Source organism: Portunus trituberculatus, chromosome 33, assembly GCF_017591435.1.
Source record: "Portunus trituberculatus isolate SZX2019 chromosome 33, ASM1759143v1, whole genome shotgun sequence".
Lineage (NCBI taxonomy): Eukaryota > Metazoa > Arthropoda > Malacostraca > Decapoda > Portunidae > Portunus > Portunus trituberculatus.
In genome coordinates this window covers 90,001-113,855 of record NC_059287.1, presented here as the reverse complement: position 1 = coordinate 113,855, position 23,855 = coordinate 90,001, and the positions used below count along the sequence as shown (strand labels likewise).

The 23,855-nt window shown below is 37.2% G+C and overlaps 2 protein-coding genes across 5 annotated transcripts; both read left to right on the top strand.

The window, feature by feature from the left end:
* The first annotated feature begins 222 nt into the window (after nt 1-222).
* Nucleotides 223-9,649, top strand: LOC123512411 (complex III assembly factor LYRM7-like). 2 transcript variants are annotated; one of them, XM_045268806.1, is made up of 7 exons: nt 223-274; nt 3,281-3,352; nt 3,449-3,521; nt 5,974-6,044; nt 6,671-6,752; nt 8,356-8,470; nt 9,372-9,649. In XM_045268806.1, coding segments are annotated over exons 1-7 (429 nt in total). In that variant the 5' UTR covers nt 223-259; the 3' UTR covers nt 9,373-9,649. The 2 variants fall into 2 exon arrangements, with proteins under 2 accessions (XP_045124741.1, XP_045124743.1); XM_045268808.1 differs by lacking the exon at nt 223-274 and adding an exon at nt 707-844.
* A 513-nt stretch (nt 9,650-10,162) lies between these two features.
* LOC123512410 (methionine adenosyltransferase 2 subunit beta-like) lies at nt 10,163-23,258 on the top strand. Of its 3 annotated transcripts, none has more exons than XM_045268804.1 (6): nt 10,163-10,287; nt 11,713-11,834; nt 13,392-13,579; nt 20,886-21,038; nt 21,743-21,933; nt 22,789-23,258. In XM_045268804.1, exons 2-6 carry the CDS (start codon nt 11,719-11,721, stop codon nt 23,029-23,031), a joined length of 891 nt encoding a protein of 296 aa, XP_045124739.1. In that variant the 5' UTR covers nt 10,163-10,287; nt 11,713-11,718; the 3' UTR covers nt 23,032-23,258. The 3 variants fall into 3 exon arrangements, with proteins under 3 accessions (XP_045124739.1, XP_045124740.1, XP_045124738.1); XM_045268805.1 differs by lacking the exon at nt 10,163-10,287 and adding an exon at nt 10,535-10,970 and having other exon boundaries at nt 21,743-21,882; XM_045268803.1 differs by lacking the exon at nt 10,163-10,287 and adding an exon at nt 10,537-10,970.
* The last annotated feature ends 597 nt before the right edge of the window (nt 23,259-23,855 follow it).

Sequence of the window (23,855 nt, the reverse complement as noted above, 5' to 3'; positions counted from 1 at the left end):
AATCATTATGGACACTGGCAACACGAGTATTGCAAGTACACGTGAGTATAATTTTGTATCACTGTATATATTATGCTGATATCTTTTACATATATATATGCGTATAAATCATCTTTAAAAATAGGTTAGTAGTAAACAGGGTAATCTTAAAGCAAACAGGGTAATGTTAAGGGTGAATTTAGGGTAAAGTTGGCAACTCGACCTGGCAGCACTGCACTCAGTACGGCGAGGAAACGAGGTCGCCGATGCTGCTGCCAAGATGGGCTTGTCGGAGGTAAACATCACCCCGCTCCCTCTCTCTCTCTCTCCACCGCCAAGCGCATTATCTCCCGAAAATGTCACTCCACCTGGGACACCTCCCTCAACATTGCTCTCCTCATCACTTCTCTGGGCCAGTACAGGTGTAATTCCATCCAGGGTTATGTTAACCCTGAATGCGACAACAGTCCCGTGTCCTGGACGTCGCCGTCACCCGTCTCCGCCTGGGCCACACCAGACTCACTGCTCACCTGCATCGCCTGCACCTGTCCCCTGACCCATACTGCCCCTGGTGCAGGACTGCACCTGAAACCATCGAACACTTCCTTCTCCACTGCCCACGCTTTCACTCTCACCGTGTTGTGCTACGTTCTCGACTCCTTGCCCTGGACGTGACAACATTCGACCTGCCCACCCTGCTATCGGCAGCAGGCGTTCACCCGTCACGGCAACCCACTGTCATCCGCCTCACCTGTGCCTTCCTCAGGAAGACTGATCAGCTATCACGCCTGTGATAACATCACGGGACTCCTCCAGGGCTCATAGAATCCAGCGGATCTTCACGGCCCTCAACACGAAGAAGAAGGTAACGTTATTATAATTTGGTTATTAGTTAAAGTATTTGTTGCGTCTAAAACTGTAGTGTATTCCACTGTAGGGACTTTTTTCCTCTGGCGATTTTTAAAATGAATTACGTACGTACATATGGGGCACAAGGGCACCTCAGGGGTGGTTTCTCTCTCAGGTCAGTCCACCAATGTTTTGCCTGCATTCCCCTATGTTTCTAGGACCAGATAGTGAAGCAAAACCAACCTCACCAGGACCTTCCTACACAAAACAAATCAACTCCACCGCATATAGCCTGACCACATCACCTCCGCATCCTGGACCTCTGGGGCACTAGAGGCTGTGACACACAGCCTGCACGGCCCCATCAAACCCCCAAGAAGAAGAAGAAGAAGCAAAGCCAGAATCAACCACCAAATATCAATAGCCCATTGTTGTGTTAAATAAGTTTAGTGATAGGAGGAAGAAATGAAGAATAGAAATGTGTGAGGGAGTGTAGTAGTACTCTCACCTGGTAGTACCAGCAGTAGCAGCACCATTATTATTGTTGTTTGATCTGTTGCAGTCTTTGACGAGACAGCCAGACGTTACCCTACGGAACGAGCTCAGAGCTCATTATTTCCGATCTTCGGATAGGCCTGAGACCAGGCACACACCACACACCGGAATAACAAGGTCACAACTCCTCGATTTACATCCCGTACCTACTCACTGCTAGGTGAACAGGGGCTACACGTGTATGTGTACGTGATATGCTCAAGGAAGAGGTTATCATTACTCCGTGGTGTCTTGCTAGAACTGTGTTATACTTTGAAGCAGCCTAACGATAGTGAGTGGGTGACACTGGTGGCCAGCGACTGTCACAATCAGGCAGGTGGTTGTGTTTAGGCCCAGATAAACTATCTCACCATGTATTGTGCACTTACCATTCACATTCTCAGTTAATCTTTAAACTGTGGATGATATTCCTGCTACACCTTTATACTATTTTTCTTATGTAAGAAGAGAAAGCCACCTGAGGGCAACAAAGAGTGAAATAAAAAGAGGCTCACTTAGTTTTTAGTTTCTTTACATAGTCTTGTATGGAGTCAATGCTCCCAGCCTTCCTTTCGTGGCATGACTCGCCTCATGTTCCATGCCAATCTTTTCTCTTTAACCTGCATTGATATAGGCATCAGTTCAGATCATTGTTTGTGGCCTTGTGACCTTGTTAATGCAGCAAAGTAAGTAAATTGATTTACATGTTTTCCAATATTATATCAGGTGTTGGTAAAGATGACTGGAATTTCGATAGTTGATAAATGGCAACCCTACAATAACATCCAGCTTCACCAAATGCCCAACAAGCAAATTTTTTTTTAGTCTTAGAAAAGGAGGACTTTCAGATAGCAGGTACACCAAAAATACCTTCCTTAGCCCTTAAATTGCTGTGAACTATGTGAATGTGTGCCAATGTGCTTTTTCAGCAAATATTTACTTAAGAGTTTTAATATCATTTGGGTTTATTATGGAAATTTTATTCATGTGTTAATAATTAATTTCTTTTCTGAATGTCTTTCTTTGTATATTGTTTTTATTATATACAACAAATCCTCTATAAAATTGGATATGTACAAGTCACATATCAGTCAAATGAACCAGATTCTATTTAACCACTTGATTATTTTCATCTAAATGAACATCTGGCATCTGGAAGGTTAATTAGCATCCAGCAATACACTATAGCAGGGTTGTGACGTCACTCATGGCATGCTGAAGCTCACAGGTGATTGCATACACTCTGCACTACTATGTTTCTCCATTCCAATATTGTACACTCTGTAAAATTCTAAAAGGTTAAGGAGCAGTCCTCAGTTACTATAGCAGGATCATGATGTCACTCATGGCTTAAAGAAGCTCATAGGTGATATGTGCACCCCCTCAGGAGGAGGACAGTGTTGGTAAACACCTCTCACAGGGCTCTATGGCCTCTTTCTTTCTCTTGTCTTGGTTTCAAGATCAGAAGTATGTGTTCTGTTTTAATTATTCTAATTAATTCTTTTTTTTTTTTTAGAATTCTACTACCATTTTTATGTATATCACTAAGACTACAAAATATTTGATGTTTTGGAACTCTCATGTTCCACTGCCTTCTGAAGTTTCAGACTTTTACTGTAGCTATATGTATTAAGTTTTGATGATGAAAAATGTTTCTGTGATTTTGCATATAGCTACAGGAGGATAAGTCAGATAAATCAGATCCTCAGATATTTCAACAAGGGTTCTCCCTTAATTGATCCAATTTATAGAGGATGTACTGTATACACATCAGTAAAACAAAGCAAATCATTCTGTCTTGAATTTTCTATCTGTCAAATGAGTCTCATCTTTGTATTTAACTAGCTACAGATAGAATTATGACACAAACCTGATGACAAAAGTTCACTTTTCTGAACAAGTCTATTCCATGTTTCAGGCTCTTGGTTCATCAAAGATTGAGTTGCCAGACAGTGCACAACTGAATATGGCCCATGAACTGAGGAGAAAAGTAAGCTTCATTATTATGGTGTTTACATTTCTTTTTATTCATGTTTTTATTCATTTGAATTTTATACATTTTTCTTACCCTTCATGTCTGTCCCAGGTGCTGGGTTGCTTCAAGCAGTTGCACCGCACCCGTCTTACAGTGTTTCACGGCGACACCAATGCACTGGCAGGTGAGGCAAGGGCCATGTGCACCAGAAGCCTCAGCATTCATCATGAACCCTCACTACTTTCCTCCTTGGACACTTGAAATGAGTTTATAGGTAGCCTAGATTTGTCTTGTGCATCTATGCATAGTCTTTTCTTATCATCAAAATTTCAAAAAAAATTTTGGATGTATAATTATGATGGTGGTTTCCTCCAAGAAACTGAATTAACTGAAATCCAGACGTGTGTTTAAAAGCAAACTTTGAATACAGACTGTCCTCACATAGCAACAGGATAAGGTTCCTGATAATCTGTTGGTAAGTTAAATTATCTCTTAAGTGATCCCCCCCATCCAACTGCCTCTTACTGAAGATACTAGTATTGGGTTATGCAACAGTTAAAACGACATTGATAACATTAACTGTAACTACTAATAGTAATAATAATGGTGACTATATTAACAACAATTATCCTAAGACAGTGAGAGAGTTATTGGTAGATAGCAGTATATACATAGGGGGAGTGAGGGGATGGCTGGGAGTCTAAGCTGGCCTAGGTAGCTCAGTGGCTGGGAGAGTTATTGGTGGATGACAGGGTATAGAGGAAGTGAGGCATTTGCTGGGAGCCTGGTCTGGGCCACTGAGAGGCTGCTAACATCAGGACCAAGTTTCCATACTGCACAATATATAGTACCAACTGTTGTCATTATATTTACTTTTTTTTTAAGTAAATGTTCTATAAATTAAAGTTGTCTTATCTCCAAGCAGTTATTGAATAAGACAACCTTGTGTGTGTGTATATTTATGTAGTTGTATTTACCTAGTTGTAGTTTTACAGGGCCTGGGCTTTATGCTCGTGTGGCCCCGTCTCCATATCTACACTTATTCAATTTTTCTTTAAAACTATGCACACTCGTTGCTGACACCACTTCCTCACTCATACTGTTCCAAGTCTCAACACATCTTTGCAGGAAACTATATTTTTTTACATCTCTCAGACATCTTCCCTTCCTCAGTTTCGTACTATGAAATCTTGTGCTTCTAATGTCATATTCTTTTCTCAGGATTAGTTTCTCATTATCCAATTGATCCATTCCGTTAATCAATTTATAAACTTGTATCAGATCCCCTCTCTTTCTTCTCTGTTCTAGGGTTGGTAGATCCATAGCTTTTAGTCTCACCTCATATGTCATCCCTTTAAACTCTGGAACCATTCTTGTAGCCATTTTTTGTAGTCTCCAATTTCTTTGTTTTTTTTTTTTTTTTTTTTTTTTTTTTTTTATGGGAGGTCCACACAACTTCTGCATATTCCAATCTAGGTCTTATTTCAGTACTTATCAATTTCTTCATTATTTCTTTGTCTTTGTGTGTGTGTGTGTGTATATATATATATATATATATATATATATATATATATATATATATATATATATATATATATATATATATATATATATATATATTAAGGGTATATATAGGCAGGAGTCTTTCTCTTATAGATATTTCATTAAAGATGATTGCTAATTCAGCATTTATTATTTTCTTTAAGATATTTTCTTTATATCTTATCAATGTCTTTTTCTCTTTATTTTGTATGACTTCGCCAAAGTGATTTCGGGTCTAGTGACCCTTCCTCAATAGCGTTGTTTCTCTTCTGCTGGTGTCAGTGGGAATGCTTTGACCAGGCTGGGAGGGCTCTATTTATTTCTCCTCGGTGATTCGCAGACCACACATCCTCACTCATGATTGGTTGGTGGGTGGAGTGTTCGGCAGCGGGGCCTGTTCAGTAGGCTGGTGCACAGCTCTTGCTCTTCGTGCATTGGGTAAGGCTTGAAAATCGTCTGCCTGCTGATTCATTGGGGGGTTCATGTCCTTGATGTTGAGGGCTTCTAATATAGCAAGGCGTCTTGAATCATTACAAGTTATTAAGATTTCTGTGTTTTCTTCTAAAGTTTCCCTGTTGATGGTCGTTCCATGGGTTTCGTGCATGTGTTTCTTTGGGGGTCCAGATGCTAAGTGGAATGTCAGTCTCTTGGAGAGTCGTGTTGTTGTCCTCCCAATATAGGTTGGTTGGAGGAATTTACAGTTTCCTCTGTTGCATGTAAATCTATAGATGAGATGAGACTTCTGCAGGCTTTCTTTTTCATTAGAAGGGCTGTTTTTAAAAACACCTCCTGCTTAAAAACTACTGTAGACCCGAAATGACTTCGGCGAAGTCATACAAAAACTTGATAAAGAGAAAAAGACAATTATAAGATATAAAGAAAATATCTCAAAGAAAATAACAAATGCTGAATTAGCAATCACCTTTAATGATATATATATATATATATATATATATATATATATATATATATATATATATATATATATATATATATATATATATATATATATGTATGTATGTATGTATGTATGTATGTATTTATGTATGGATGTATGTCACTTTGACGTCCACTAAATGACAGTCTTCTTTCAGCTGCTCGAGAAAAGATCAACACAGAATTCCACAAGAACAAGAATGTCTCAGATGCAGCTGCTGTGGAGGAGGTCAGTGCTGTGACTGTATTAGTATTTGATATTTCTTGCTAGCATAAACTGTAGGAAGGTGACACGGAAAGGCAGCAGAGCAACAACTACACTATATTATATGAAACGTACAACAAACAAGACAGTGAATGATGCTCTGCCAGGAGTAACATATTCAGCCTGCTAGGCAAGCTGGACAGGAATTAGGTGGTGACCGGGAAAGCTAGTCAGGCAGCGTGGATCATGGCCGGGGCTTATGGCTTACTCAGTGGCTCACATGGGCTGCAGGCCTTGGAGACAAAGACTGAGGCCTGGCCTCATTCACACATGGTTGGGCAGGACAGGCACCCAAGCAGAGTGTGTGATCGCAGGGTAGTGGAGAGGCAGACATGGTGTCACATGATCATGAACTTGTGTTGGCTTCTCAGCTATCTTGATCACAAATTGACCAACAAATATGAAATAATTTACTGAAACTGGTCTTTGAAAGGAATCCTTGCATGAATGTGAGAATTCTCTATAAGCTACCATAAAATCTTTTGTTCTGGTTGACCATTTTGATTGACTGCATAACTATGATAGATGACATTACATTCTGTATGTAGGTATGTGAAGTTCCCATTGACTTTCCATTTGTTGATCTGCAGCTTGTCAACTTTGGAAGACAGGTAGAAGAGGTGCTGAGGACCAGTGTGATGCAGGTGGTGGAGAAGAATGATGGTGTTTATAGTAAGTTGATGCACCATATTACTTATGTTTCTCATTGCCTAGTAAAGGTCAGGGGTATAGCTAGGGGTTGCCTTGGATCTAGGTCTTTCTTTCTTCAGTGAGTTTCAATATGTACTGTAGTATACTCTGTCTACGCTAAGATGGCTCCTGGGACTCAGGCTGAGAAATTTTAGTGTTGCCATCCCTTTTACTGGCCTCCCCACACACTCACTGCTGTTTTTCTCTGCTATACTGTTATACCATGAACTATAGGTTGCAGGTAAAATATGTATGCTTGTATGCATGCATGTAAATATTTGTATGTTTATGTATGTATGTATGCATATAAGTATTTCTATGTTAACATATGTATGTATGTGTATATATATATATATATATATATATATATATATATATATATATATATATATATATATATATATATATATATATATATATCATATATTTGTATATATATATAAGTATATTTAGAGAGAGGTAAGATGGGGAGGGAGATCCATGTGTGGCCTTGATCTGATGTCAGGTCATGATGCCAGAGTTGCTGGAATGTGAATATTTCCACTATGCCATGACGTGTTGGTTGCATCCATTTCATATATATATATATATATATATATATATATATATATATATATATATATATATATATATATATATATATATATGAGAGAGAGAGAAGGGTCTAGCTTGCCAGGGAGATTTAATCCTGCCTGTCATCCTGTCATACACACAAGAAGGATGTACTATCATATGGTCATATGATTTTTTTTTTTTTTTTTTTTCTCTTCTATTTCCACTTTTTTACTTAAATTTTCCACTTATTTTTTTTTTTTTTTTTTTCTCTCCTATTTCCACTTTTTTACTTAAATTTTCCACTTGTTACACTGAAAAATTTCAATTTAACACTATTTGCTTACCAAAGGTCTAATGTAGTAGTAATCATTCCTTCATTCCATCTAAAAGCAACATAAAAAAAAAGAGTGGGTACCACATTTCTGCTTTCTTCTAGTATAATGTAATTCATCTGGATTATTGTTCAAAGCATATCAGCTTATTGAAGATGTCATTGATTTTATTCAAACAATACTTGTTCTCTATTCAGTAACACACTTATTACAATGGTATCTTATGGTTTTCCTCAAGATCTGACACCCATGCATTCCTTCAGAACACCACCCATACCCACACCCAGGAGCCATCTTAGCATAGACTTTAGTATTACCTTGTCTTCATCCTCACTGCTGATAGCACTGCTCTTTGCTATTAATCTTGCACTCTCCAGTCCTTATGCCTTTATACACCTCTGCTTTTTTTTTTTTTTTTTTTTTTCCCACTTAATGTTATACTTTCTGTTTTCTATTTTTCTCCTTATAATTCAATTATTACAATATTTTTAGAAGTCGGGATCATGTGATACTAAAGGTCACATTGGACCCTTGTAAATCAAGTGTTTAAAATATAATTTTGTATGTACTTACCTGAATCATTGTTGATAGATAAATTTGGTGACATATTTCATTATTTCTTGGAGCCCACACCTAAAATCCACATGTTCCTGTGCTATATACAACAGTGTATGATGGCCTGTAAATTCTCTTCATAGGTGCCAAGCTACGGCCAGAAGTCACCAAGCTGGACACTGGCAAGCCATATAAACCTATGCCAGACACTATGATTGGTCCCTTCAAGAAAAAGAAAACTCCATGTAGTGACAGTTAGTAAGTATTAGAGGTAGTAATTTCAGGGCTAATCATGTATTATTATTGTATTTTGCTGACTGCCATTTCTAACAAACACCATTTAGTGTTGCAGAGCTTTGCATAGGTACCTCTTATTTTTCTATCACTATTCATTGTTTTATGAAGGATCCAGTGCTATAGAAAGACTGGAATGAGAATGTAAAGAAGAGCCAAGAGGATACAAGGTTATGGTGGCAGAAATGGAGGGGGGGCAGAGATGAGTATAGAATAATATATAAAGTTGTCTGAAAATAAGAAAGAGTCCTGAAACTTGTAAAGGTCATATCAATATGAATAAAAGTCATGGATAATTGTCGGGAAGAAAGACATAGCACAGTGAAATACAAAAGAAATAAAGTGATGCATTTATCCAAGTTAGGAATGTACAGTTATAATTTGAAGGAATAGAAGAGCCATTGTGTGGACATGTGGAAAGTAATACCTGTGAAATGAAAACCTTGTGTGGATGGGATGAGTCAGAGTGCATTCAAATAGGAAAGGAAGATGGAGAGAGTTTACAAACAGAATGAACTTTAGTAGTTCCCAAACTGGGAGTGAATTATTCTCTAGTGATAATTTAACAATTTTAGCAGGTTGTTAAGGGATGGAGGTGAAAGTGAAGATTAATGAAAGCCAAGGAAACTTTGTTGCACCTCTCATTAGGATTAATGTTCACTTGTTTTATTATTTTTTGTAGGAACAATATCATTCAAGCTTGAGTCTTGATGAAAATTTTAAGTAGCCCAGATGAATCCCACCCACCCTACAGGAATAACATGCCTATCTGTTTGAAGGAATTTTCCAGATAAATGTGTTAATGGTATAAGAAACCATTGTTGCAATGCAGAAATATTTGTCCTATTGTCAAGAACTGTTACAGATTGACAGCAGGGAGGAGGCAGCAACCACAAGATTCTTCGGTGTGGTAGTAAGCAGGGCTGTGTCCTTTCCTGTTCCAAAGTGAGCTGTTCTGGTAGTAGTGGTTGCAGTGACTGAAGTACACTGGCCAGTGGCCAAGACCAGAGACTAGGCCAGGGGAACCTTTACCTCAGAAAGCAACAATAAATTAATCTGGACATTTTACATCCCATTACTTAACAATGTTCTGTTCAATTACTTTATTACTAATAGACTATTCAATTAGAAAAAGAAAAATGTGTATATATATATATATATATATATATATATATATATATATATATATATATATATATATATATATATATATATATTTCCTTTTTTTAATTGAATAGTCTATTAGTAATAAAGTCATTTAACAAAAAATTGTTAAGTAATGGGAAATAAAAAATTATATATATATATATATATATATATATATATATATATATATATATATATATATATATATATATATTGAAAACTGGTTGCCTTTTTTTTTTATAAAAAAAAATTACATCAACATATTCAAACTTGCATTCAAATACCTCCTAAAATTATTGTAAATTGTGTTGGTATCTCTCTCTCTCTCTCTCTCTCTCTCTCTCTCTCTCTCTCTCTCTCTAAATGTACATACTTCTTGTTTTTTTTAATATATTATTAATAAATGGTAAGATAAATGTATTTTTTATTAAAAAAAATCCAACTATTTCACAGTTTTGTATACATGAATGGTCTGCGTCTGCCATTGGGTTGTGGCTGTTGACGGGGTAGCTGTCTTTTAACCTAAATTGGATGAATATTGGGCAAATCAAGAACAAAAGTATAACCATCGTGCCCAAATTCCCACCACACTTAGCCAAGGAAGTAATGTTGAGGCTGCCGTACTGTAACCACAGGTACATTAGGGACTTTTCCAGGAGACAGTGCATGTGTAACACTCCTTTCGTGTTTTCTCACATGCGTCATAATACATCGAAATGATCGAATGCATCTCATACAAGTATATAATGGACTGATGTGTTTGAAGTCAAATATATCAATAACTTACTACCTAGGTGCAAGTTTTTAAATGCCAATATATATGAAGCCACAAACTATTGTATAATTGAATAATGAAATAGTAGGTAAAGTACTGCATCGACAGCTCTTGTGTGACGACAGTCCCGCGTATTGGATGTGACCCTCACGCGCCGTGTTGCGCCCTCATTTCACCTGTCGGTCTCAGAACACTTCTTATACCTGCTGAGCTGGCTCCTGCCCTATTGCCCCTGTGGTGAAGGAACACCGAGGAGATCGTATATCAATTCATACTACAGTGCCCATGCTTCCACTTCCGCTGAGTCCAACTACGCATTCTACTTCTCTCTGAACCTTCAAGCTTTGAAGCTGTACAGTGCCCAGTGCCCACTCTGCTGGGCCGGCTGGTGACTGCGGGCACCCACTGACACTTAGGAAGACAAGACGGTTGCCACAGTTGTGACTTTCACAGGAATACATCAGGGTTCATGGGACGGGAAAGTGGTTGCTGCGCTAATACAACAACTTCAGACGTACTCTAGTTTTTAAAATCCATTATTACGTGAGTATTGAACCTTTACATTGACACAGAAATGTATATAGTCCTAATTGTTGAAATAAGCATATAGATAAATTTATAAGAGAAATTTGTGAAAAAAAAATGCAGTTGCATGAAGCCATGAATGATTGTCGGTGAAAACAAACTCGTATAGTCACTATATTCAGCCAGTGGAAAATTACGTCTGTTTATCCTAGCTGGGGGAGTTTTGTCACCCCGCCTCCTCCCCCGGGACGTTAATTTAAGCAAACATAAGCCTAACCTAACCGGATGAAACATCTCAAAAATTATATAGCTGGTCTCAGAAATTCTTGAATTTCAGCCATACTTGTGAGTGATGTTACAAACATACACATGTGCCGTGCAATAACTGTGTACGGCAAAGTCACTGACACTTCTGCATGATGTGTGAGTTACATGCTTGTATCTGATGCAGCTGTATTATAAAGATTTGTATCTCCTTGTCCAGTTTTCTCTCTCTCTCTCTCTCTCTCTCTCTCTCTCTCTCTCTCTCTCTCTCTCTCTCTCTCTCTCTCTCCTCCCCCTTGAACCAGGCATGTGGCATCTTCCCAGCCTGACATCATCTGTGGCACCTTCCTAACCTGACATCACCTGGTTGTTACCTGGTTGTGCTCTTGTCATGGTCAGCAACAGAAGTTTTGTGTGACAAGGTGATGTTGCATTCCTTGGTTATTATTGCAAGTATTCTGCAGCCTCATACTAGAATATCTTTGTTCTCCTGCAGGCAGCAATGTGCAATCCACCATGTTGTGTGCTGGTGACAGGAGCATCGGGGCTGCTGGGACGGGCAGTGTGTGGTGTGTTGAGGGAGGCAGGTCATGCAGTGAAGGGCCTCGCTTTTTCCAGGTGAGATCATCATGGTTATTTCATTACAACAGAGGCTAAATATATAAATTTTTATGACAGCTCATTTACTTTCTCACATATCAGATACTGTTTCTATTCAGCATTATGCTGTTTCATTCTAAAGATTTTTATCAATAATGAAATAAAGTGTTGTGTACTTCAATTTTGCTGATAATATTCTGACTCATGAAATATTGATGGATATTTTAAACCCTTTGTTACTGATTTCACAGTCTACACTATTGCCAAGCACCTTCTCCCATTCTGAGTCTTTCGTGCACTTCTAATTTCATGGGGATAGTTTACATTCATCCTTACACTCATGTTTAGTCATTATGAACCCTACTGGTTGAGTTGCATTATCATCTGACTCTTCTAATTCACTTTCAAGGTTCACATCACACTCAAAATCACTATCAGGAAAAAAATGGCTGTGGCGTGTCATATGTCATTCACACACTGCTCAGCACTACACATCATCACCACCCAAGGATATCTCCAATATCCTTAAAACACAAATTGCCAATTAGTCAATTGTCACTGAGTTCTTAAAAATCATAAAAACTGAAAAGAAATTGAATCCTATATATTTTCAATAAGTGGCAACATACATTGGTACTTCAACAGTTCCATAAATGATATTTTATATGAAGTACTATTGTAATATGCCTGGGCTCTTTGAAACAAAAGTTGTCAACTTGTCAAAGTGTCAAAAGATGACAACTTGTCACTATGTAATAAAAATCTTGCGAACTGAGAAATGAAATCCTGTGTATCGTCAATACACAATCATACACACACACACACACACGCACACACACACACACACACACATATATATATATATATATATATATATATATATATATATATATATATATATATATATATATATATATATATACTTCATCAGTTTGGCAGCCAAAAATTTGCTATGAAATACTCTAGTATGCCATCGGTAAAGAATGGATTAATGCTGTTATATTTTCAATTTGTGTTTGATGGGGAATGATGTAGCTAACTCTGATGGGGAGGGTGATATTTCTGATGAATGGGTAGACTGTTATTAACTGTGCTTTTAAGTGGATGGGATATAATAATGTTGGTAGTGGCAAGACTGGGAGGCCACATTCAGGTTGGAATTAGCAGTGTGCTGTGAGACTCCTCCCTTCTGATGTATTGCTGCTGCTATTGTTCTTATTGAAGAACAAGCTCATAATGTTATCTTTGTTGTTATGGAGAAGAGTTGTACAAAACACATTAAATGAAATACTGGTTTTTGGTCAGTGCTAAATGAAACCATGTTATCTTTGGTTCCTGCTGTAATTTCAGGTTCTTTCTTATTTTATCCAGACTGAATGAGTTGCTGGTGGACCTTTGTTATTTTCACTACACATACCAAAATAATCTTGGCTGGTGTAAATATTTGAATGATTTTTTTGTCTTCAATTTTTACTTTTGTTCTTTGTATTTATCATGACTTCATACTTTTCTTTTCCTTCTCTTATCATTTTTTTTTATTATTATATTTGTATTCTGACTCCTTTCTTATTACAGAGCTGGCCCAGGGCTCATCAAGTGTGACCTAACAGACCTGGAAGCAGTGAGACTCATAATTGAAAAAGAGAAACCAAACTTCATAATTCACACAGCAGCACAGAGATTCCCTGACGTGGTGGAGAGTCAGTATGAAGAGACACGGATCCTCAACATCAGGACAGCTGAAAATATCGCCTCTGTGGCAAGTAAGAATGTATTGTAGATCATAACATAACATAACATATAACATAACATAAATAATAGGATAAGGATAACAAAGGGGCACCAGGGCCCATCTAGGTTATCCTGTATCAGTCGCACAGCGACCTCGTCATCAGTACTTAAAGATACACTTACAAGTACACAATACATTATATACTAATTCTAAATATTTGGCCCATAAACAGGGCTAAGTCCTGCAGCGAATTCCTCTACAATCTGTGATCCCCATACATGGGGATCATGTCTTGTTTAACTATAGTAAATTTCTTATAAAAACTATCATGCAGCTCTATACATAATTATAAATCTAGTAAATTTAAGTGCTTATCTAATCTGTTTTTAAACAGTGTCAAACTAGTGCTATTTACAACCCTCTCTGGCAATGCATTCCAGAAGTCTACTACCCTATGACTAAAGAAATATTTTCTTATATCTAACCTGCAGCCTTGCTTTCTAATCTTCCTGCCATGATTTCTAGTCCTACTTCCCCCCTCTAAGGTAAAGAAAGATCTCACATCTATGTAGTTTGTATCTGAGAACATTTTGAATAACTATCATATCCGCTCTTATACATCTCCTCTCAAATGAAAACATGTTTAATTCCTTTAATCTATCTCTATACTCCAGGCACTTTAATGCTGGTATCATCCTAGTTGCTCTTCTCTGAACTGCTTCTAACATGTTGATATCCTGCCTATAATGGGGTGACCAGGCCTGTATGCAATACTCTAAATGGGGCCTAACATAGGAATTATATAAGCTACGCACCACTTCCTTACTTTTATAACTAACATTTCTATTTATAAAACCCAGGATCCTATTGCCCTATTTCTTGCTTCTAAACATTGCTTTGAAAATTTCATAGTCCTGTCTATCACTACTCCTAAATCCTTTCCTCCTCTACTGCCTCTAGCCAACATCCCTCCATCTCATAGCTAAAGTTTGTGTTGTCTTTACCTAAATGCATAACCTGACACTTTTAGAATTAAACTCCATCTGCCACCTGTCTGCCCATGCTATCAGCCTGTCCAGGTCTCGTATTCTGTAATTGTCCTTTTCACCCTGTACTGCACATGCTATCTTAGTATCATCTGCAAACTTTGATACTTTGCTACTAATTCCTATATCTAAATCATTAATGTACACCAAGAAAAGAAGAGGTCCTAGCACTGATCCTTGGGGTACCCCACTAACCACTTCCTTCCACTCAGACATTGCCCCATTTAATACTACTCTGTTTCCTATCAGAAACCCATTCACTAATCCAATCAACTAACCTACCCCTATCCCATGTAGTCTCAATTTGTACACTAGCCTCCTATGTGGTACCTTATCAAACGCCTTGCTAAAATCTAGATATATAACATCTATGCTATTTCCATCATCTAACTCCTTGGTAATATATTCTAAGATATCGAGCAAATTTGTAAGACAGGACCTCCCTGATCTAAAGCCATGTTGGGTATCTCTAATTAATCTATTCTCATTTAAATGCTCCCAAATACTACCCTTAATGATTTTCTCTAGTATCTTACCTACTATACTAGTTAAACTGATCGGTCTATGATTATTCGCATCATCGTTCCTACCTTTTTTAAATATTGGTGTAACATTAGCTAACTTCCAGTCCTGAGGTATCTCAGCAAACCTAAGTGATCTTTCAAAGATTAACTTAAGTGCTTCAGAAATACTGTCTACACCCTCCCTAAGTACTCTGGCATGTAGCTCATCAGGACCACTAGCTTTCCTATTGTCTAGTTCAAGAATAAATTTCCTAATAATTCCCAATTTTATATCAATATTTTCTAAATCTCTTAAATTACTTGTCACACTGTTTGTAACAGGATTTCCTATTCTTTCCCTAGTAAATACTGAAGAAAATTGTTCATTCAATAATTCCACTATGTCTTCATTTTGATCCACTACTATACTATCTTTTCTGAGTGGTCCAATCCTATCCTTATTTCTTTTATCACTGACCTTGTAATAATTATATAATTTTTTGGGATCTTTACTCCCAGCTCTAGCTAGTTTTATCTCTGCCTGCCTTTTACTTTTTTTTTTATAACCTTACTCAAATCATCCCTGACCTGTCTGTACCTAATCAAATCTACATCTTCCCCACTTTTCTGCAACTCTCTATATGCCCTCTTCTTCTCTCTGATCTGTCTACCTATCTCGTGAGTCCACCATAATAGCTTCCTGTTTCTCTGCCTTATATCTTTGTAAGGGATACACTGCATCACTATACCCTTTACTACAACCTTAAAAATATCCCACATCTCCTGTGCAGTTTTATTTCCAAAACTATCTTCCCAGTTTACCTCTCCTAATAACTGACGTAACCTACCATAATTGCCTTTCTGATAGTTTGGGACTCTAGTCTTATTCACTATATTATCCCTACTGGAATTAATGATAAATCTAATTATATGATGGTCACTGTTTGCTAAAGTCTCTCCTACCTCAACTTCCTTTAAACAATGCTCAATATTTGTTAGTACTATGTCTAAAACCTTCCTCCCCCTAGTAGGTTTATCTACCATCTGCACTAAATAGTTATCCTGAAAACTTTCCATAAACTTATTTTCACTAGCATCTCCTACCATCCTCTCCCAGTTTTTTTTTTTTTTTTTTTACATTACAAGGGCACTGGCCAAGGGAAAACAAAGTGTTGGAGAAAAAAAAAATCCCGCTGGTTGCCAGGCCCTGTGAAGAGGAAAGTAGGAGAAAGAGAAAAAACAAAAGAATCTAAAAGGAGGGTCCAGTTAACGTAAGAGGTGTCTTGACACTCCTCTTTTGAAAGAGTTTAAGTCATAGGCAGGTGGAAATACAGACACAGGTAGAGAGTTCCAGAGTTTACCAGTGTAGGGAATGAAGGAGTGAAGATACTGGTTAACTCTTGCATTAGGAAGATGGACAGAATAGGGATGAGAAGAAGTAGAGAGTCTTGTGCAGCGAGGCCGCAGGAGGGGGGAAGGCAAGCAGTTAGCAAGTTCAGAAGAGCAGACAGCATGAAAACAGTGGTAGAAGACAGATAAAGATGCAACATTGCGGTGACTTAAAGAATCAAGACAGTCAGTTAGAGGAGAAGAGTTGATAAGACGAAAAGCTTTAGATTCCACCTTGTTTAGTAAAGCTGTGTGTGGATCCCCCAGACATGAGAGCCATACTCCATACACGGGCGGATAAGGCCCTGTACAGAGCAAGCAGCTGGGAGGAGAGAAAATGGACGAAGACGCCACAGGACACCTAACTTCTTGGAAGCTGATTTAGCAAGAGTAGAGATGTGAAATTTCCAGTTTAGATTTTTAGTGAAGGATAGACTGAGTGTGTTTAATGTAGAGGAGAGGGGAAGTTGAGTGTTATTGAAGAAGAGAGGATAGTTGTCTGGAAGGTTATGTCGAGTAGATAGTTGTAGAAATTGAGTTTTTGAGGCATTGAACAAAACCAGGTTTTCTCTGCCCCAATCAGAAACAAGTGAAAGATCAGAAGTTAGGCGTCCTATAGCATCTTAAGATTAAAATCCCCTAAGATAATTGTCTGACTAGTACACCCCCTATTTATCCCATCTACCATAAGGTTGTATACATCTGCTGACTGGTTGGGTGGTCTATAAAAAGCTCCTACTTTTGTTTACTCTAACATCCAGCCATAAGGACTCTACTCTGTTATCTACCTTAATACCATTAACCTGACTGGAAATGAAGGATTTTTACATAAATAACTACTCCTCCACCTATCCTACCAATTATCTGGTGTAAATGCATAATGTATCCATCTACTTCATATTCTTTCCTATTTTCCCTAAACTTTTCCTCATTTACCCATGCCTCTGTGACACATACAATATCTAAGTCCTCCTCAACTATATAACTAGATAACTCGTCCTTCTTGTTCCTAAGACTCCTGGCATTTACATAAAAACATTTAAATCCTGCTACCTTCCTAGATGCTGTCTCCTTATTTGGAATCCTAATCTTATTCTCTCCTATTTGCACCTGGAAATCTTTCCTAATCTTTTTACTATCTCTGTTTATCCTATCTAATTTATGTCTAACATCTTTCTTCTGGAATGCATTTGCTACCTCACCCCCCTACACTCCATCCCAACTCCCCCCTCCAGACATCCACTCAGCACATCCACACCCTTCCTACTCAGATGCACAGCATCCCTAGCATACAAATCCCTTCACCCATAGAACCTATCCCATACATCCACAAAGCTGACACCCACATCCTTACACATCCCTTTTACCCGTTCATTCACACCAATGGCCCTAGACAACCATTCCCTGCTAACATACACACGAGGCAAGATTCCTGACACTACACACCTCCTTTCACTCTCCCTTATCTTGCCTAACATTTCCCGAAATCTTGCCACTAACTCCTCCGACCCACCTGCTCTGACATTGTTCCCACCTACGTGCAAAACTACTACACCCTCTCTTTCCATCCCCCCAACTCTCTTCTGCACCTCCTCACTCACTGCCTACACACCTGCACCAGGCATACACACGTTCGTCTTCCTATCCCTGTCTTTCCCACAGAAAGTGCTATCTAAGTACCTAACCTGAGAGTCACCCACCACACACACCTGTGCTAGGCACAACAACCTTCCTCCTCCTCTCCTCTATCCCCTTCTCTCTCCTTTCACTCACCACAACCACCTCATTCACTCCACTCTCACTCCCCCTCTCCTCCTCCAACAAACCGAACCTATTTTCACACTCAACAGGTTTAGTCCTATCCTCCCTAACTACGTCTGCTTTCCTTCCCCTCGCAACCTGCCATCTCTGCCCATCCTGAATACTATCTTTCCCAGTCTGGCTCGCCTGCTCCCTCTTCCCCACTCTGCTCTTCCCGACAGAGGGCCAAGCCACCCTGTCCCCCGCAGAAGGTCCAACCTTCGGCCTAACACTGATCTCCTGCCTAATTTTTTCCATTGCCTCCCCAAGCCTCTTAACCTCCTCTTTCAACTCAAAGATGAGAACTTCGTTCGCACTTTTCCCCTCACTTAGCTTTCTCATTTCTTCTCGCAATTCTCGGTGCTCAAGAGAAAGAACTAAATTCTCGCTCTTGAGCCTACACACCATACACTCAGAAAAGTCAACGACCTTCCTGTCATGCCCACACATCTCACACACAACAAACTCGCCCAATGCCACCTCAACACTCTCTTTTACACACTCAATCACACTCTGATATACCTCAGTAACTACCGCCATACTAATTTACAATCTGTTAACTCACAAGAACATTATACGTAGCTAACAAACAAATAAAAATACTTGGTGACGGTGGGGTGGGGGAACCGCGGTGGTGGGGGGCCTAAGTGAGGTCAACTAATCCTCTTTCAAGATCAACTTGACGGTTACAAGCCTAGTCTCCTCGCTCTAACAAAATACTTTTAACTCACAAACACTGATTCTAACCACTATTTCACTCTAATCTAACACTTGCAGCACACACTTTCACTTCACTAACACTCAAAAGCACCACACACAGACACCAAGCACAAACTCCACTTTCTAACTATAAAAACAACAGCCAAAAACGGAGCGCACACACAACACGTCCACTCGCCACCGCAGCTACCAAGTCTGTAGGTGGATAACAGATGAAGACTGAAGGATGAGTGAGTGGAAAGTATAATGAAAAATAGTTAAGGTTGACACAGGAAGGAGAATAAATATAAGTAATAAATGATTGACTGCAAAGATGTAGATAGAAGGAAGTTAAGAAAGAAAGAGACTATAAAAGAAGAGCAATGCAACATTTTAAAAATTCAATAAGATTACATACAATATATGTATTATTTTTAATACCATTGAGTGTTAGATACATACATCATACATATTTAATGTATTTTTCCCATCACTGGAGTGTGTTGAGGATAATTTTGTAGTGATGCCCCAGAAGGCTGATCCTCTAGGGATACTCACCATGACAGTATCAAACAAAAAAAAACATCATATATTGTTGTAATAATGCCAAAAGCATACCATCAATGCAGCAATTTGAACCCTCTATGAAGTATGAACTATGACCAAATATCCTTGTGGACATTTGTATATTGAGGTTTATAAGTATAATAAATATGTCAAGAGAAAACAATATACTCAGATGCACCTTCATATCGAAGACCATTTCACTTCCCAACTTGATAGAAGTGGTCTAAAACACTGACTTCTAGGCAATGGTAAGCTATAAGAAGGTTACATTCCTTTATGTTTCATTGTTTTGAGCTGTTGTGTATATATATATATATATATATATATATATATATATATATATATATATATATATATATATATATATATATATATATATATATATATATATATATATATATATATATATATATATATATATATATATATATATATATATATATATATATATATATATATATATATATATATATATATATATATATATATATATATATATATATATATATATATATATATATATATATATATATATATATATATATATATATATATATATATATATATATATATATATATATATATATATATATATATATATATATATATATAGATAGATAGATAGATAGATAGATAGATAGATAGATAAATAAATAACTTGAGGTTAGGTACAAAACCCTAAATCCTCCAGGCTGAGGGGGGATGACCCTTTCTAATTATTTCCGTTGTTAATAGTGATCAGGAGAGAAAGGAAATATTCCAGCTGACCGTGTTGAAAACATGGGATCCCTAACAGTGCCTTGCTCTGAGGTGGTGAAGTGTGATAGGAGGAGAAATCAGCTTGGGTCTGTAATGTTGGTTCTGCTGATGATGGCAGGACGCCCTAGCAGAGAGGTGTCAGGTAGCGATGGTGGTGCACCACAAACAAAGACATGAAGCCATCTGCCTAAAAATCATGTTAAAAAATATGTAATGAAATTACTCCAAAAGCAATGGATGGGAATGGTAGTGTAAATAAGTACATATGTTTTATACAGGGATTGCTGCATATATAGTACTTGTTCCTTATTGCTTTCTGCTTATTCTTATGCAACAAGTAGTGATATTTAAGCTCATGCAAAAATTATGGTTGTCTTAAAGACTAATCTATTTTCTATTAATTAAGTTTTCCTATGTGGTTTTTGTAGTTCTTACCAAGACCAGTAGCGCTGCACTGTGGAATGACTTCACAACAGTTTGCTTCACTGATACAATGGAGTGTGTGGGTGTTGGGATGCCATGCAGGTCTAGTCCTCTCCTTTCCATAAAATCTAAAATTGTATTAACTTTTCAGACCAGATTAAATGCAAGATGATACATATCAGCACAGATTACGTGTTTGATGGCACTTCTCCACCCTACAAGGTTGGTGACAAGTGCAACCCTCTCAGCAAGTATGGTCTCACAAAGCTGGAATCTGAGGAAGCTGTCTTGGCTGCTGCACCAGGTTTGTTGTACCTCGTCTTTCTTCATATAATGGACTTTTTCTCACATTATCATTAAGTCCACTGTTTCCTCCACTGCTTTCTTTTTTTATGTTAATTTCACTGATGCTGGTAATTTCCCCCAAAGGTCAAAAAACTATGGTGATTTTCAATATATATATATATATATATATATATATATATATATATATATATATATATATATATATATATATATGTATATATGTATAAGATGGTTGGATCATTAATTGGAAGATAAAAATTTACATAGGATGGATACCACTTATGCAACACTATGGGGAACACCTGCAGGTTGAGGGGCTTGCCTGTATTAACAACAGTCTTTTGAATGAGCTTATGCCTTACTGTAATGCCTGTCAGAAAAAGGAACAAAACCCATTGATGTGATTCAAAGAAATCCTTAATTGTGTTAAATCAAGGTCTTATTATTATCATGATATAATTGGTAAATATAAAGGGAAGGAAAAAGAAAGGACTCTTATTTAGAGAAAATTAATCTCTACCATAGAAATACAAATGTATGTGTATGTATTTTGTTCATAATTTCTGCCTTTAGGTAGAGAAAACATTTTATATATTTGAGCGAGAAAATAATCTACAATAGAGATGAAGCTGAAAGATAAATGTCAATAGGAAAGATGCCGAACCTCTAGTTAAGATGACAAAACAGTCCTGACCTCCCCAGATGTATGTGTGTTGAGGGTTCCTGTGCTGTATGGTCCTGTTGAGAGACTAGAGGAGAGTGCTGTCACCTGTCTTTTGAACATCTTGAAGAGCAGTGAGCCCAAGGCTGTGTCTCACCATGATCAACGTTGTCCAGCACACGTCAGAGACATTGCCCTCATTTTAGCTGACATGATTGCCCTCAGTTTGAAGGTTATGGTGTGGTGCCTTACATTTTAGGCATTATAGCTTGCTGAGAAATTGTGAGGCTAGAAAACTATGTATAGAATGTAGAATTTGGTGGATTAGGAAAGAAATTAGATGGAAGGATTGATTAGAAGAGCAAGTTGGCTGTAGTGTGAGAGGTGCAGTGATATGTAAAAGTAAAACACATTGCATAGACAATGAATTACAGACAGAGGTGGGCATTGTCATGATAAATTATCGTGATGATTAGGTTGAATTATTGATTATCGGATTGATCACTTTTTCTTTTCAAGATTATCAATTTATCATTATCATTGATATATATATATATATATATATATATATATATATATATATATATATATATATATATATATATATATATATATATATTTTTTTTTCTTTTTCTTTTTTTTTTTTTTTTTTTTTTTTTTTTTTTTTTTTTTAATGAGCATGTTCTTTTATCAACTTTCAAAATCAAATGGTTTTTTTTTTTTTTTTGTCAAAACAGTACTTCTCATTAGTGAAGAGACAGGATAAACACTGAATTTTATTTTTTATCTATTTTTTATTCATTTTTTTAAGATAAGGCTTTGGATTTATCAATTTTTGTGTTAGAAATAACATTATCTTTAGTATTAGAATTTTTAATTTGTCACTTCATCAGTTGTTATTGCCAGTTATTGATTATCATTCATCAACAATAGGATCTTGCTTATCAATTCATCATTTACCACAATAGATTTTTTCATTATTACATTCATCTTTGAATGTAATTGATATTAAAAAGAACTTCTTTAAAGAAGACAAAAGAGCCAATCTTAATGTTGTGGCCTAATATAGTGAACTCCTACCTTGCAGGGACAGAATCTGAGTGGAATATATCAGTGGAGTGGACGAGAGAAACTCACCAAGTATGAGATGACTTTGAAAATGGCACTAGTGTTCTCCCTGCCCCACAGTCATGTGACCCCGTCAATGGATGCCAGCCCTCTGCGACCCCATGATCCTGAGATGGATGTGAGCCGCCTCACCGAGCTTGGCATCAGTCACCACACTAAGTTTGAGGAAGCCATAAAGGAATGTTTGGCCTCTTGGGTATGAGTGAGACTGGTGTGTCTTGTCACCACTCAGAAGCAAAAGGATGAATGCTTTACTCAAGAGCAATAGAATATTAGATCATTTGGCAGCAAATCTTCCAACACTTGATATAGATAGTAGAGATGTACTGATGTATCGGAATCGGCAGTATTGGCCCTTTTTTTGGGTATTGGTATCAGTATCAGTTTCGGCTTATTTTATGCCGATACTTCCGATACCTAAAAGGAATTTACTACTTAGTGATATATTCGATATAAGATATTGATGATACCAAATTAATATAATATGGCTTATTAAGTTTCCGTGGTGATTACCATGTCATAGAATACTGTTTTCTGTGGTAATAAGCCACAACCTCTAAATTGGACGTGTATGAAACGCGTATAGGCCTGTCACACGGTCGGTCATGAGTCACCACACATTGTCACTATCTCAGTCAGACGCTGCTCCTCCACCCACACAAAGTTCGCACAGGTGAAAAGCTTATGTTTTTTAACTATAAGCTAAGAATGTCAAACTTCAGATATTGAGAATCCAACAAAATGATTTGGTATATATATATAGTTAGGCATTTTGCATTATTGTAAATAACAGCATATTCTTATTTGATTTATAATTAACAGTGCTAGTGGTAGCCTTTTCCAAGATATCATACTGGAATAGGTGGAAGCTCGAATTATATATGTATATTAATTTTAATGCAAGTTTAATTTTTGAGTTACTTGTGTTAACCTAAAGATGTAAAAATTCCATAACTAAGCAAGTAATGATTCTGTTTTGTAATCATGTGCATTGTGTATAAATTGTTGCATATTAATTATTTAAGA

What these genes read in the sequence shown, in the direction of transcription:
- LOC123512411 (XM_045268806.1), top strand. An exon ending in CCCATGAACTGAGGAGAAAA is followed by an intron (nt 3,353 to 3,448) that starts GTAAGCTTCATT and finishes TGTCTGTCCCAG; the next exon opens with GTGCTGGGTTGCTTCAAGCA. An exon ending in ATGCAGCTGCTGTGGAGGAG is followed by an intron (nt 6,045 to 6,670) that starts GTCAGTGCTGTG and finishes GTTGATCTGCAG; the next exon opens with CTTGTCAACTTTGGAAGACA.
- LOC123512410 (XM_045268804.1), top strand. Translation starts at nt 11,719, where the DNA reads ATGTGCAATCCACCATGTTGTGTGCTGGTGACAGGAGCATCGGGGCTG. An exon ending in AAGGGCCTCGCTTTTTCCAG is followed by an intron (nt 11,835 to 13,391) that starts GTGAGATCATCA and finishes TTCTTATTACAG; the next exon opens with AGCTGGCCCAGGGCTCATCA. An exon ending in AAATATCGCCTCTGTGGCAA is followed by an intron (nt 13,580 to 20,885) that starts GTAAGAATGTAT and finishes TTAACTTTTCAG; the next exon opens with ACCAGATTAAATGCAAGATG.